At 57.9% G+C, this 12,938-nt stretch overlaps 1 protein-coding gene across 6 annotated transcripts in view; it reads right to left on the reverse strand.

Annotated features, from left to right (window-relative positions):
* SCARB1 (scavenger receptor class B member 1) overlaps positions 1 to 12,938 on the reverse strand; it is a 71,163-nt gene that overhangs the window by 950 nt on the left and 57,275 nt on the right. For 3 of the 6 annotated variants that reach the window (XM_070629299.1, XM_070629301.1, XM_070629303.1), the window contains exons 9-12: positions 11,092 to 11,165; positions 7,500 to 7,551; positions 6,498 to 6,644; positions 3,360 to 3,488 (exon numbers count right to left, since the gene is read on the reverse strand). In XM_070629299.1, coding sequence (XP_070485400.1) covers positions 3,360 to 3,488; positions 6,498 to 6,644; positions 7,500 to 7,551; positions 11,092 to 11,165 — 402 coding nt within the window. The remainder of the gene's footprint in view (positions 1 to 3,359; positions 3,489 to 6,497; positions 6,645 to 7,499; positions 7,552 to 11,091; positions 11,166 to 12,938) is intronic. The other 3 variants (XM_070629300.1, XM_070629302.1, XM_070629304.1) reach the window with 1 other exon arrangement.

Below are 12,938 nucleotides of genomic sequence, written 5' to 3' on the forward strand. Positions count from 1 at the left end.
GATGACTGGGCCCAGCCCCCGAGCCCCACCCGCACCCCTGCCCGCCCGTCCCGCAGAGACGCCCACCCGTCCCCGTCAGCAGCACATCCATCAAGCAGACGACAGGAGCTGGAGGGGCCTGCAGACTCAGGGTGCAGTGACGAAGGCCCTCACCTCCAGAACACCACTCGCCCTGCCCCCACCCCATTTAGAGATCGGGAAACTGAGGACCAAAGGGACTTGCCTAAAACACCGAGACAGGCAGAACAAGGGGTCCAGGGCTTATGTGCAACACCGTTAACCCAGAGCCACTGGAAACCACCTAAGTGCCCATGGGTAAGAGCGGGCACAAGACGGTACTTGACATGGACAGCGGTCACCCACCGAAAAGTAAGGGGGAGGCAGCGCAGAGGGACACACACCCTGTGACAACACTCAGGCGGTTTTTAAATTATCCATTGTCCACGGATAGTGTATACAGATTTAGAGGGAAAAATCCACACCGAATTCCCGAGAGGCTGCCTCAGGGGAGCGGGGGAGGGGAGTGCCTTGGCAAGAAGGGCAAAGGTCACACTGGGAAGCAGTGGAACAGGGTGAAAATTAATATTAAAAATGTTAACACAACGTTGTTGAGTTTGGGAAGAGGGAACTCAGAAATTGTCACTTATCCGGTTTCAAGTTTTTTTAAATTTCTCAAAAAAAATGTTTAAAGACAGCAGAGATGGTAAGAATGGGGAGCAGCTCTTCACCCCCCCCAGCCCTCCCCCCCACACCCCCCCCCACCCGTGAAGAAGGGAGAGGCCTCCACGCCCCCACAGCTGTGGCTGGGAAGCCCCAAGTGCCCCCACGGCCCTACCGCCCACTCTCGACTTGCTCACAGCCCCGCGGGCCTGCTCCACCCCAGGGCAGGACAGGGGCGGCTCCTGGCTCCTCTCCCTCTGGGACGGACACCAGGCTTCCTGGATGGAGCCAGGTTCAAGCCCAGGGCAAGGGGGAGGCCAGGCCAGAGTGACACCAGCCCCCATCCCCACCACCACACGGAGGCAGCATGGGACACCCGGGGGGCCAGGATCTCAGCCACGTGGGCAGAGAGCCACGATTCAAGAAAGCCTCGCTAAAAGCAAAAAGGGGAAACTGCTTTCCCAACAAAGACACACGTAACAGACCCTCAAGGAACCAGAAGGGGAAGCAGATTCCTCCTCCTCCTGTTCCCTTCCACTTTTGTTCAAATGAGGAATGAGGACTTGGAATGGGAGAAAGATGAATGAGAAGGTAAGAAAGGTCCAGGAACACTTCCCTGAAGGGCTGCCCTGTACAGTTGTCCAGGCTGTTCACTGTACAAGGGCACTCAGCTAAGGGGACGGCAAATGGGTTGTCAAACTCTGCCAAGCTCTCTGACCTAGAGCTGGCCATGTCTGCACAGAGGGCTCTTTTTCTTACTCACATAAAAATACCCCTCCTGGCTAGTGGAGGCCCCATTTCCTGTCTTCTCTCGAGACAGGCAGCCCCTCACAGCCACCGCCATGCTCAGGAGCAGGGCAAGGTGTGGGGCCCAGGCCAAGACTCAGCACGGGCTGGAGGCCGCCCTGCGGGCTTCTGGGGCTCCAGGACCTCTGGCCACTCCTCCTCCCAAAGCCTACAGGACACGACAGGACACTGACTGCATCCCCAAGGGCACAGGACCGGGGGAGGGGTCAGCTGGGCTGGAGGCTGAGCAGAAGGCAGAGCTGTAGAATCTCTTTGGGTCAAAAGCTTCCCTAATAACTTGACAATTGGATTCTGCTGGCAAAATAGAGAGAAGACCCCCGCTTTGTCTCTGTTTTATGTGAGGAGGGGTAGGACATCCTGGCTGTGTCCAGGGAGGTGCCGCCATGGGGCTCTGACGTCAGAACCATCAGCTCTATCTGTGCAACGAACCCCCTTCTCTATGCCTGGGGACCCTGCCCCTGCACCCTGAGAACAGCACACAAGTTTCTGCAGAAGGCAGTCATAGCTGGAAGGGGGAAGGGTGCCCACGGGGCTGACTGCACCCAACAAGGCGTCCCAGAGGAATTCCTGGGGGCAGGAAGGAAAGGGGGCTTGTCTCCAGCTAGGATGCCCTGCCCCCAAGCCCTAGGACCACGGTCAGGCAGGAAGAGCCCCCGGAGCCTGGCTGGGAGCACAACTCTCCCTCCTCCTCCTCTCTCTCCTCCTCTCTCTCCTCCTCCTCCTCCTTGCAGGACCAGCAGGCAGGCAAACACACCGCGCTCATCATTTGCCTTTTCTCTTTTATTTCCTCCTCCAGCTGGCGATGGAAGTGACTGGAGGCAGCCGACTGGCCCCAGGTGCGGGCTCGTGGCCTCACCTCGCTCTGTGGCTCCCGAGAAAGTTCTTTAAGCCCAAGCAGGCCCAGCCCCAGAAGCTCGCCGGGGCGGCACAATTTTCAGAAACCAAAATAACAGCTACTATCAGAGGCACAGGCACAGAGGGACTCTTCCCAGCCCAGCCCCAAATCGTGGGGCCTGGAGCTCCGCCTGTCTGGGGCCCCCGTCCCCCAACACTCGGCTCTCCTAGGACCTCAGACCTGCAGGCACCCCGTCGGGGAGAGGGCGGACCCCAGAGGGCACTGGCCTACTCCTCCCGCAGGTGCGTTGCCAGAGAAAACGAGGACGTCCAGTTAAATTTGAATTTCAGGTCAACAACGAACAGGTTTTCAGTACAAGCACGTCCCGATAATTGCATGGAACACACTTAGGCTACAAATTACTCACTGTCCCCCTGAAATTCAAATTTAACTGGACATCCTTTTGCTGTTGTTTCTTGGTTTTGTTGCTTGTTTTTGTTCAATCTGGCAACCCTACCCCCAGGTCCAGTCCTGGATATACAGTTGGTGCTCAATCGATGCCTAAATTCTTTTTTCTCAATCTGTCATCCCAGATTTATTTAGACCAATCTACGTGAGAATCCCCTTTAGGTCCATTAAAATATGGACTCCTGGGGCCCCATCCATGATTCTATTCCAGGAGGTCCAGCGGGAGGTCCAGGGACCAGCATTTTTAGCAAATTTCCCCCGGAGGGGTCTATCGCACCAAAGGGTTGAGGAGCCCCTGGCCTAAACCTGGCTCCCGCCTTTCTAAGGCGGCCTTGCAAATAAGACACCAGCCCACAGAACACTAGTCACCCTCCGTCTCCGAGATGCTGGAATCAGAGGAGCTGCATTCACTCTGATCCTAAGAAGGGCGGTTTCTCCCAAGGGGAAACACACCAACGCGTTTCCGGTCTGCAGACACGCGCAGGGCACTCCGGGCTGAAGAAGCGTGTGAGACCCCGAGTGCTGCGAGCCGCCCGCGTTCTACTCGCTACGGGAGGGGGCGGGGAGGCGGGGGTTACCTGGTACCCACCTACAGTCTTGCTTCGTGCAGCACAGTTCCCTTGGGAGCTGATGTCATCAGGGTTTCAGAATAGGCCTGAGTGGCCTCCTTATCCTTTGAGCCCTTTTTACTACCACTCCAAAACAAATAGCATTTCTCCTAGAAGATAACCAAGCTAATTTATAGTTGACATTGCAGCCAGATACAGAAGGTTTCACGTGGTTCTTCCGTTTTTGAAGAGCAAAGAGCAGAATGGTGGGGTCCAACACCGGTGAGGGCGGCGTTGGCTGCGGTGGGGGGAGTGGTGTTGCCCTTTCCCAGAGACAGAAATACACGTGTCTTCAGGAATCACGCTTGGTCGGACGGACAGGTCAAGCTGAGAGGGGTTTGTCCACCTGAAAATTCCGGCTGCGGAGAGGAGTGGAGGCGGGAGGGCCTGGCAGGCGGGAGGGCCTGGCGGGCTCCGCAGGGGGCCCCTCATCAATCGGTCTCACGCTCTCCGTCCGGGGAGCTAGCCGCTAGCCGGAAGCAGGTGTCGTTTTAAATCCACCAGAAAAGGGGTTTTTCTTTTAAAAGACTTTTGGGTTTGTTTTAAAGAATGACTGGAGAAGAAAAATTTCTCCGAAGAGAAATTAAAAGACATGGAGTTCACCAGCGTGCGATACTTCTTTTTTAAAATCAGGACAAATTTGTAAAAACACCTAAGGCCTAACCTCCGCTAAGGCAAAAAATACAGGACGGGGTCAACTGCAGTCACTTGGCCTCCCAGGAACCCATGGGGAGGGAGCCTGGACCAGCCTCAGTTTACCACAGGGTTCCGGCTGGATTGGGGTGGCACAGATCCGGGGGGAGGCAGGCAGCCCGCACCTGACTCTCCTCTCCCTCCCACTCCAATGGAGGATTAGGAGAGAGAGCAGAGGGAGCAGAGGCGAGCTGGCCTCCTCCCCGGGCCCCGCCCCTCACCAGCCGTCCCGGGGTCCCCATGTGACCGAGAGTGTCTCCACCAGTGGAACCCTCCGTGATGCTCTGCCCAGGAAGGCATCCATGGGCTGGGAGCTTTGGCCTCTGGTCCTTTCTGCCCTCCCAGCATAACTCAGTCCAAAACTGTAAGGAACTCCCTTCTGTTCCCTGAGTGACAGCCCTGCTCGGCCCGGCTCTCCCTGGGCCAGTGACAGAGGACAGGCCAGCCCACAGGCTGGTTGCACCCAAGTCCAGGGGCTCAAACGCCAGAAGCAGTGAGTGACGGAAGGTGGCGGGCCCTTGCACCAGTGCAAACATTTTCCCCACAGGATGGGGAATTCAGAAGGAAAACTGGGTTCATTTTAAGGGTCGGAAAGCCCAGGTGAAGAGCCCGGTGGGTTTACCATCGCCCCAGCGAGCATGCAAGCAAGTGAGCAAGCGGCCTCGGAGAGAGGGGAGAGGGGCTGTGTGCCCAAGCTGCAGCAGAAGGCAGGCGTGGCGGACGGCCGGGGGCAGCGGGGAGTCGGGAGCCCCCCAAGGCTCAGCCTGTGGCCCCGGGGCGACCCAGGTGGGGCCAGAGGGTGGCTTCCGGGTTCAGGATTTCAAAACAGCTTTTCATGACTCCCCGCCATTGGACGGTGTCCCCACCCCACCATGTAGCTGCTCCCCCATCCCCACCGCCCCTGGAGCCCCGCGATCACAGGCTGTCACCGTGTGACTGCAGTCACTTGCTTAAAGTCTGTCCCGCCCCCTGCTCTCTAGATCTCATGTTCTAGTCATTTCTGTATCCCCCAAGCTGTGCACGGTGCCTCGCAAAAAATGAGTTGTGAGGGTGCGTCAGTGAATGCATGAATGCGTGAGTGAGCGACACCAAGTCAAGAAGGAGGGTTTGCTGTCACCCTCGTCTTCCTGCCCCTAAAAGCTGGATGTCCCAGGGCCGGGTCTTCAGCCTTCTCCATCTGTGCTCCCTTCCTGAAAAACCTGCTCCCCTCCTGGTCCGAGCCACCAGCCTCACTCACCTGGTCCCCCTGCTTCTGCCTCTATCCACCATATCTAATCGCTACACATTAGCTGACCCAGTCACTCCTCTCCTTACAAACCTCCAACAGCTTCCTGTCACCCCCGGAATCACTTCCAAGCTGCTCACCCTGAGTAACAGGGCCGGGCATGACCTGCCCCTGTCTCTCACATGACCCCTCCTCGTCCCCCCTCACCATGCTCACTCCTCTCCAGCCACCCTGGCCCTGCAGGATCCTCTGCATGCCTTGCCCATCCCTGCCTCAGGGCCTTTGCACTGGCCATGCCTTCACCTGGTGCACTCTTTCCATGACTGTACTCTAAGCATTCACATCGAAGCTTAAATTGTACCTCTTCAGAGAAGCCTGTCCTAACACTCTTTCTCTCCTTGTCCCCAGCCCCCTTGGACACTGTGCTGTCCAGTCTGGTAGCCACAAAACGGCTGGAAAGCTTTTGGAATGGAGTGAGTCCAAATCAAGACCTGCTGTAAGTGTAAAATACACACTGGATTTCAAAGACTTAACACGAAAAAAATACTGTATTTATATGTTTTATATTGATTATATGTTAAGATGGTCATATTTGGTATATATTTGAGTTAAATAAAATACGTGATTAAAAATTAACTTTCTACTTAACCTGGTTATTAGAAAATTTAAAATCACACACGTAGCTCGCACTGTTTTTCTGTTGGACAGCACTGCCCTAGCCCTTCTCATTTTCTATCATCTTTATCACAGCGAAATTATCTTTGCTGTTTATTGCCTTGGTTTTCATCTGCTCCTGACTAGAATGCCAGCCCCCGTGCTCCCCGGAGCAGGGTCTGCGTCTGACAGAGCATGCCCCACGCTGACGGAGCCTGGCACCCAGCAGGTGCTGACTTGATGGACAAACCATTCAATTACCAGGTCCCGTTACCCAAAATGCACCCACAGCCCCTCCGAGGGAGGGTCCCCAGGCCTCCCAGAACAGGCAGAGAAGTGGCAACGCAGGACGTAAGAGATGCAAGGATGGAGGAAGCTCCCCGGCCCCAGGCAGACCCGGGCCCACCGCCCCAGGTGGGCTCCAGGCGGAGGGAGACGGCAGGCACGGCAGGAAGGGACGGCCAGGGGATCAGAGCCCAGCTCCCCGCTCCCCCAGCAGGCAAGCAGTGGGCCTCTCGGCCTGGGCCACGCTCCGGCCACCACCTACTTGGCTGCGGATTTGGTAGACGATGGGGACGAGCAGCAGGACGCAGCCCAGGGCGAGCAGGACGTACTGGGCGTAGTGCAGCACCTTGGGCAGCAACACCAGCTGGCTGTAGAAGGACTGGAGGGTCTTACCCTCCATGGCTCCGCTCTGGGGAGGGAGAACGACAGACAGATGGCTGCGGCACACGCTGTGGGCCTGGGGTGCAGACGCCACCCCACGCTGCATCCCTCTGTCCCCCCCACCCCCTCTCCATCTCAAGCCCACCGGCCAAAGCATGGGATGGAGCCTGAGGATGCTTCTTCCTCCAGGCCCACACAACCAAACTACGTTTCCCAGACTCCCTTGCAGTGGACCATGTGACCATGTTCTAGCCAATGGGACGTGGGCACAGCGATGCCACACCTTCCATGCCTGGCCCATAAAAACCTCCCACAGGCCTTGCTCCATCTCTTTCCCAGCTCCCTGAAGGGAGACGGATTCTGAGGCTCTCAGGAGGGCAGGACCAAGAGCCGGGAGGAGCCTGGATGTCCCTGCATGACTGCGTGGAACAGGGCTCCCACCAGCCCACATCAGACAGTGACATTCGGGGGCCATCTGTCCTGGCTGTTAGCTCACATGACTTAGAACGAGCTGGGCCGGAAGGAACCCTGAAAGCTGGGAGAAAGGGAAGTTCAAGTGAAAAGCTGACACCCCGAAAACCAACTTCCCTTTGTCCCAGGAGATGTGGTCAAGCACATTCACAAACTGTCCTACACCCTGGGCTGGGGCTTTGCGTTCCAACAGCTTCTGTCCCCCCATCTCAAGGGACCCTGCAGCTCGGGGGTATCTGACACGAGGCTTGCAGAGTGTGAAGTTTCCATGGATTGTTCTAGTCACGCAGTCCGGCCTTCCCCCTCCGCCAACGGCCCCCTGCCTCGCGTGCCCACACCGGCCCCTCGCTCGGTACCAGACACCACACCCTCAGGCATCGGCACCCGGGCAGGGGGCGCAGGGCGGCCTTACCTCTCCAAACCACAGCAGCGGCAGGACCACCGGCTGGATGCTCCCGGTTTGTCTGGAAATAGCGGGAAGTTCTGTGAGGCTCTCACATCAGACACCTTGGACGGGGGACGGGGGACGGTAAACGCCAGGGTCAGGCGGGATTCGACTGTGTAACGACTTGATGGCTGGGGGCTTGAGCAATGGGCGTTTCCCGGCGGGAGCAACGGGACAATCGGGCAATAGCTTTTTAAATTAAAAACTCACGTCTCCTATGGGGTGGGGGCTGCATTCGTTCCCTTTAGAAATAGAGCCCCAGTTTTATTCAGGATGGCAACGCGCCCAGCTGAGAAACAACATGGTGGATGCTGACCACCTGCTGTCCTTCAGGAAGTCTGGGATGCGGGCATGTGCCAGGCAGAGGGGCCGACGTGACCAGCCCCCACTAAACACCCCGGGCGCTGTCTCCACTGGGCTTCCCTGGTAGGCAACACTTCACACGCATTGTCACAGCTCATTGCTGGAGGAATTCAGTGCATCTGTGCGACTCCCCTGGGAGAAGGTTCTGGAAGCCTGTGCCTGGTCCCCCCAGATGCCACCCCACGTGCCTTTTCCCCTGCTGATTTTGCTTTAATCCTTTCCTGTGATAAATCACAGCCATGAGTACGAGTCCTCTGAGTCTCCCCGGTGAACCATCGAACCTGAGAGTGGTCTTGGGGACCCCCGACACAGCCACTTACTGCCAGCTGCGTGACCCTGAGCAGGCTGCAGGCCCTCTCTGAGCTTCCTCTGTACAATGGGATGATAAGGGAGCTCCTCACAGGGCTCCGGGGAGGGCTGCATGCCGGAACGAACGGGAGCAAGTGCTTAGAGGGAACCAGCACATGAGAAGGGGCTGACGCTCATTATTGTTGTTCTGAGGTCAAACACCAGCCAACAGAGGGACAGACAAAGTTCTATAATGTCACCATTCGTGGGTCTGATTAAAGAAGGCACAGCCTCACAGGGGGGAGATGGAACTCACTCGGGGCTCGGGGACCAGAGCCAGAACAAAAGGCCCAAATCCTCCATCACGATTCTCAAAAATCTCTTGGGCCACCCATCAAGCAAGAGGGTCGTGCAGTGGAAAGAATTTACCCAGCATCTCGCACGGAGGAGACACCGGATCTCTCCAGCCCCTTTTATCTGAGTTTGTAAGAACTGATGTAAATTGAATGCAAATAGCATGCAACTCTGTTGCCTTTATCTGGTGAGCAAACAGCAGGAAAGTTCCCGGACAAGTCACTCTGCTTCGGGGGCTGCGTCTCTGGCCCTCTCCCACGTGGGTCCTCACGCTTGGGGACAGAGCTGAGTGCTGCTGCAGGGCCAGCTCCCTGGAGGCCACCACTCCGGCCCACGGGGGCGGCCGGTCAGCTGTGCAGCCCCTGTTCTGAACAGACGGGGACGCAGAGCCCAGAGAGGTCAGCCTAGTGGCTAGAGGCCACCAACAGGCAGAATCCAGGCTCCCGGGAGTCCTGCCGGCGTGAGGAGCATTTGTCAAGTGTTTGAATTTGCTCCCAACAGTGATAACTGAGAGAGCTTCTGTTAAAATCCAGATTTTGAAGAAGGCATTTGAAAGCGCATAGGATGTGGCCACGCCGGGCCCGCGCTCCCCTGGTGCCAGGCGGGGGTTGGCTCTCGGGCCCCCCCTGCGCCCAACCTGCCCTGCGGCTCTGGCTAAGTCACCTGCCGTCCCTGGTGCGGCTGAGTTAGCCGATCAGGTGGCGAGGGACGTGGGCTCAGAGCTCGAGCCTGGGCAGCAGACGCTTAGCGCACGCATGGGCCGTGTCACCGCCCACAAGTCCTTCAAGGACCAGCCCTTCAAGCAGCCTCCATACGGGCAACTGAAGAGCCCGGGTGGGCACCGAGGGGACGAATCTGCCCTGGTGACGCCCTGCGGCTCTCAGACGCTGTTATTCTTTCCAGCTGGGAGACGTTTTGTGAAGCTGAATAGATGCTCGCATGCCTGCATCCCGGGAATCTTTCCCGGGGAATTGCTTTTTTAGTGAAACTATTTCAAATATCCTAAGAAGGACAGACCCCGACGAAGAGCCACTCTGCACCCGCCCTCACCAGCCGCATCGAACGTCCTGCTGTCACAGGAGTCGGCGAGGATGTGCAGAGCTGGGCCATCTACTCCGCCAGCGGGAACCTAAGATGCTGCAGCCGCTGCGGCAAACTATCTGGTGCTTCCTTCAACCGGTAAACAGAGCCCCGCACGAGGCAGCACCCCCACCCCCAGGTGCACACGCAGAGAAGCGAGAGCACGTGTCCACGGGAAACTCGTGCACGACTGCTCACAGCCGCATTATTCACAACGGCCAAAATGTGGCAGCCACCCAAACGCCCATCCACTGACGCATCAAACAGGGTTCATCCACACAGTGCAGTAGGATCCAGCCTTAAAAAGGGGTGAAGCACCAACAGATGCTACAGGCTGGGGGACTCTGGGAACACGATGCTGGGTGACAGGAGCCAGACACACAAGGCCACACAGTGTCCGAGTCCGTTGATGCGAAGGGTCCAGAGCAGGCAAACCCACAGAGACAGAGATGAGGGGTTGCCCAGGGCTGAGGCAGACGGGGAGCGACTGCTAACGGGCACGGGGCTGCTTTTTGGGGTTGACAGAAATGTTCTACAAATGGCTGTGGTGATGGCTGCACGACTCTGTGAACAGACCGCAAATCACTGAACTGTGCTTTTTATTTTTTTTATTTTGGGAGGAAGACTGGCCCTGAGCTAACATCTGTGCCCACCTTCCTCTATGTCGTATGCGGGACGCCACCACAGCGTGGCTTGATGAGCCGTGTGTAGGTCTGCGCCCTGGAACGAACCCGCAAACCCCAGCCACCGAAGCGGAGCACCCGAACCGAACCACTGTGCCACCGGGCTGGCACCATCTAACTGTACATTTTAAAAGGGTGACTTTTATAGAATGTGAATTAAACCTTGATAAAGTCCTTATTCAAAAACTCGAGCAGGGGCTGGCTCAGTGGCATAGTGGTTAAGTTCACACACTCCACTTCAGCAGCCAGGGGTTTGCAGTTTGATCCCAGACGTGGACCTCCACACTGCTCATCGGCCATGCTGTGGCAGTGTCCCACATACAAAAGAGAGGAAGACTGGCAACAGATTTTAGCTCAGGGCCAATCTTCTTCACCAAAAAAAAAAATAAATAATGAAGCAAATCAGTGCTTATAAAATTCCTTCCACAAAGCAAAGTGTGGCACGTAAGAACCTGTTTGCTAAGTTTCCGTCATCAAATGCTTGGTTCTGCCAGGGTTTAATTTTTGCTACTCCGCTGAGTGGGAACCAGCTGGGATGGGAGATTCTGGCTCATCCAGGGGACAAATGTTAAGAAAGAAAAAGGGGATTCTGGGGTAGGGGTGTCAGGATGTGGGTCGGGCCTCAGCCCAGAGCTGAGACTCCCCTCAGGGGGACGATGGGCAGGGACTGGACCCCACATCCAGTAGGACATCTCCCTCCCCCACGTGCTGGATTCCGGAGGCGGCCGCTGGCGTCCCGAGTCTCTGGTCTCTGAAGGAGGGGGGCAGCCCAGCTCCCGGACCCCACTCACCCGATGCCTCTGACGGCCTTCATGTACAGGCTCAGCTGCAGCTTCACGGAGCAGTTCATGGGGATTCCTGTGACCTGCGGCAGGAAGCACAGGGAGGCACTCAAGAGGGGGCGTCCCAGCCCAGCCGCCCCACACTGCGGGCGGGCTCCTCTGCCGCCCCCCAGCCCTGTGGGGAAACCCAAGCTCCCCCCGCCCCTCTTCGTCCACGCCCTGGAGGGGTCCCCTCTGGGGAGCAAGCCTCGCTCTGGAGGGAAACAGTTAACCCTTTTCTTGTCCGTCTGTCTGTCCTCCGTCCTCTTGTGACAACACTTCCCCAAGGGCAGAGCAATGCTTTTAGTCATTGCCCTCTCCCCCTTCCACATCCAGTAACCAGTAAAGCAGATCTGCAGGCTGGGGCAGTCTCTTCCCACTCAGAGAAAGGTGGGGCGGGCGTGGTCTGCACTCTCTCCAACCCGCCCCCTTGAACCCCGAACCCCGCCGGGAACAGAGCCGGCCTCAGGGACGCACGCAGTGATGCATTTCACACGGGCCTAACAATGTCTTTTTCCTTATGTTTATTTTTATGGCTGCCTTCCTTTTTCTGGAGAATTTTGTGATTTCCCATTTGAAGTAGTGATAGAAGGCTTCCTTTTGCAGAAATCTGTTTTTAATGAGACCGTTTTTTTAAACAATAAATGACAGGAGAAGTGACACGCACGCAGGACCAAAATCAGGAAGGTGGTTCTGGAACGAAGCCAGGAAATCAGACCGGAAAGGAGCCAGGGTTTGGGGTCGGAGGACCCCGCCGGCTGCCTCTCAGCTGAAGCGGCCGCCTCATCTGGGAAATGCAGACCATCCCGCCTGCCTCACCATCCTGCCGGGGAAATAAGGGACCGGCCAGCCGCCGTGGGGCCGTAACCGCTTGAGTCTCCCGCAGGCCAGCGGGAAGGCCGTCGTGCCCACTGGAGCCAGACTCCAGAGCCCGTCTGGGCCAGGGGCACAGAAGCTGTCAAAGATCGAGCTGCCCGAGCGGGGAGAGCGGAGCAGCTGGCGGGGAGGGGGGCCCAGGGGCAGGAGGGCCCACCTGCTCCTTAGACAGGCCTGCTGGTGGGGCCGGGCCTGGTGGCCCCTGGGACCCTGGTCTGCAGCAGGGTCCCACCACTCCCTGGCTGACGAGGGGTCTCTGCGTCTGGGCTGTCTGTGGAACAACGCAGGGCATGCGGACCACCTGCTCTCCGGGCAGTCTGGGATGCGGTGTGAGCCAGGCAGAGGGGCCGACGTGACCCCCATAGACAGCCTGGGCACGGGGTCTCCACTGGGCCTCCCTGGTGGACCCTTCACACATGCTGTCACACCTGTTGCTGGGGGATTAAGCGTGCCCCACGTGAGTCCCCGGGAGGGCTCTGGAAGCCCGTGCGCACCTCCCCGCCGAGCCTGCCCCTTCGCTTGCTGTGGTTCGTGTCCTTTCGTTGTAATTAGTCACATGAGCACCACCGTGTGCCGAGTCCTCCTAGCGATCAGCCGACCCCAGCGGGGGCCTTGGGGACCCTGACACAACCTGCCACCCTCTTCTGCTCTCTAGAACAGACTCTACATTCTGAGGCCTCCACTCGGGCCACCTCCGTCCCCAGGGAATTTGTGTCCTCCCCTCCTCAGCCTGTTCCTCCAGCTGCTGCCCAGCGGACCCTTAGGGGGCACGGCCCGCCTGCTCCCTGCACCTCAGAGAACAGAAACTCGGGCCGTGGGCGCGCCACCCCAGCCGCCCCGGTTTCGGGAGCAGACAGGCAGCCGGCCCTGCAGCAGCGGCCCCGGCACCCTGTTTCCAGGGCTGATGCCTAACGGACAGCAAAGGGACCCATGCCCGTCCT

This window comes from Equus przewalskii, chromosome 7, assembly GCF_037783145.1.
Source record: "Equus przewalskii isolate Varuska chromosome 7, EquPr2, whole genome shotgun sequence".
NCBI lineage: Eukaryota > Metazoa > Chordata > Mammalia > Perissodactyla > Equidae > Equus > Equus przewalskii.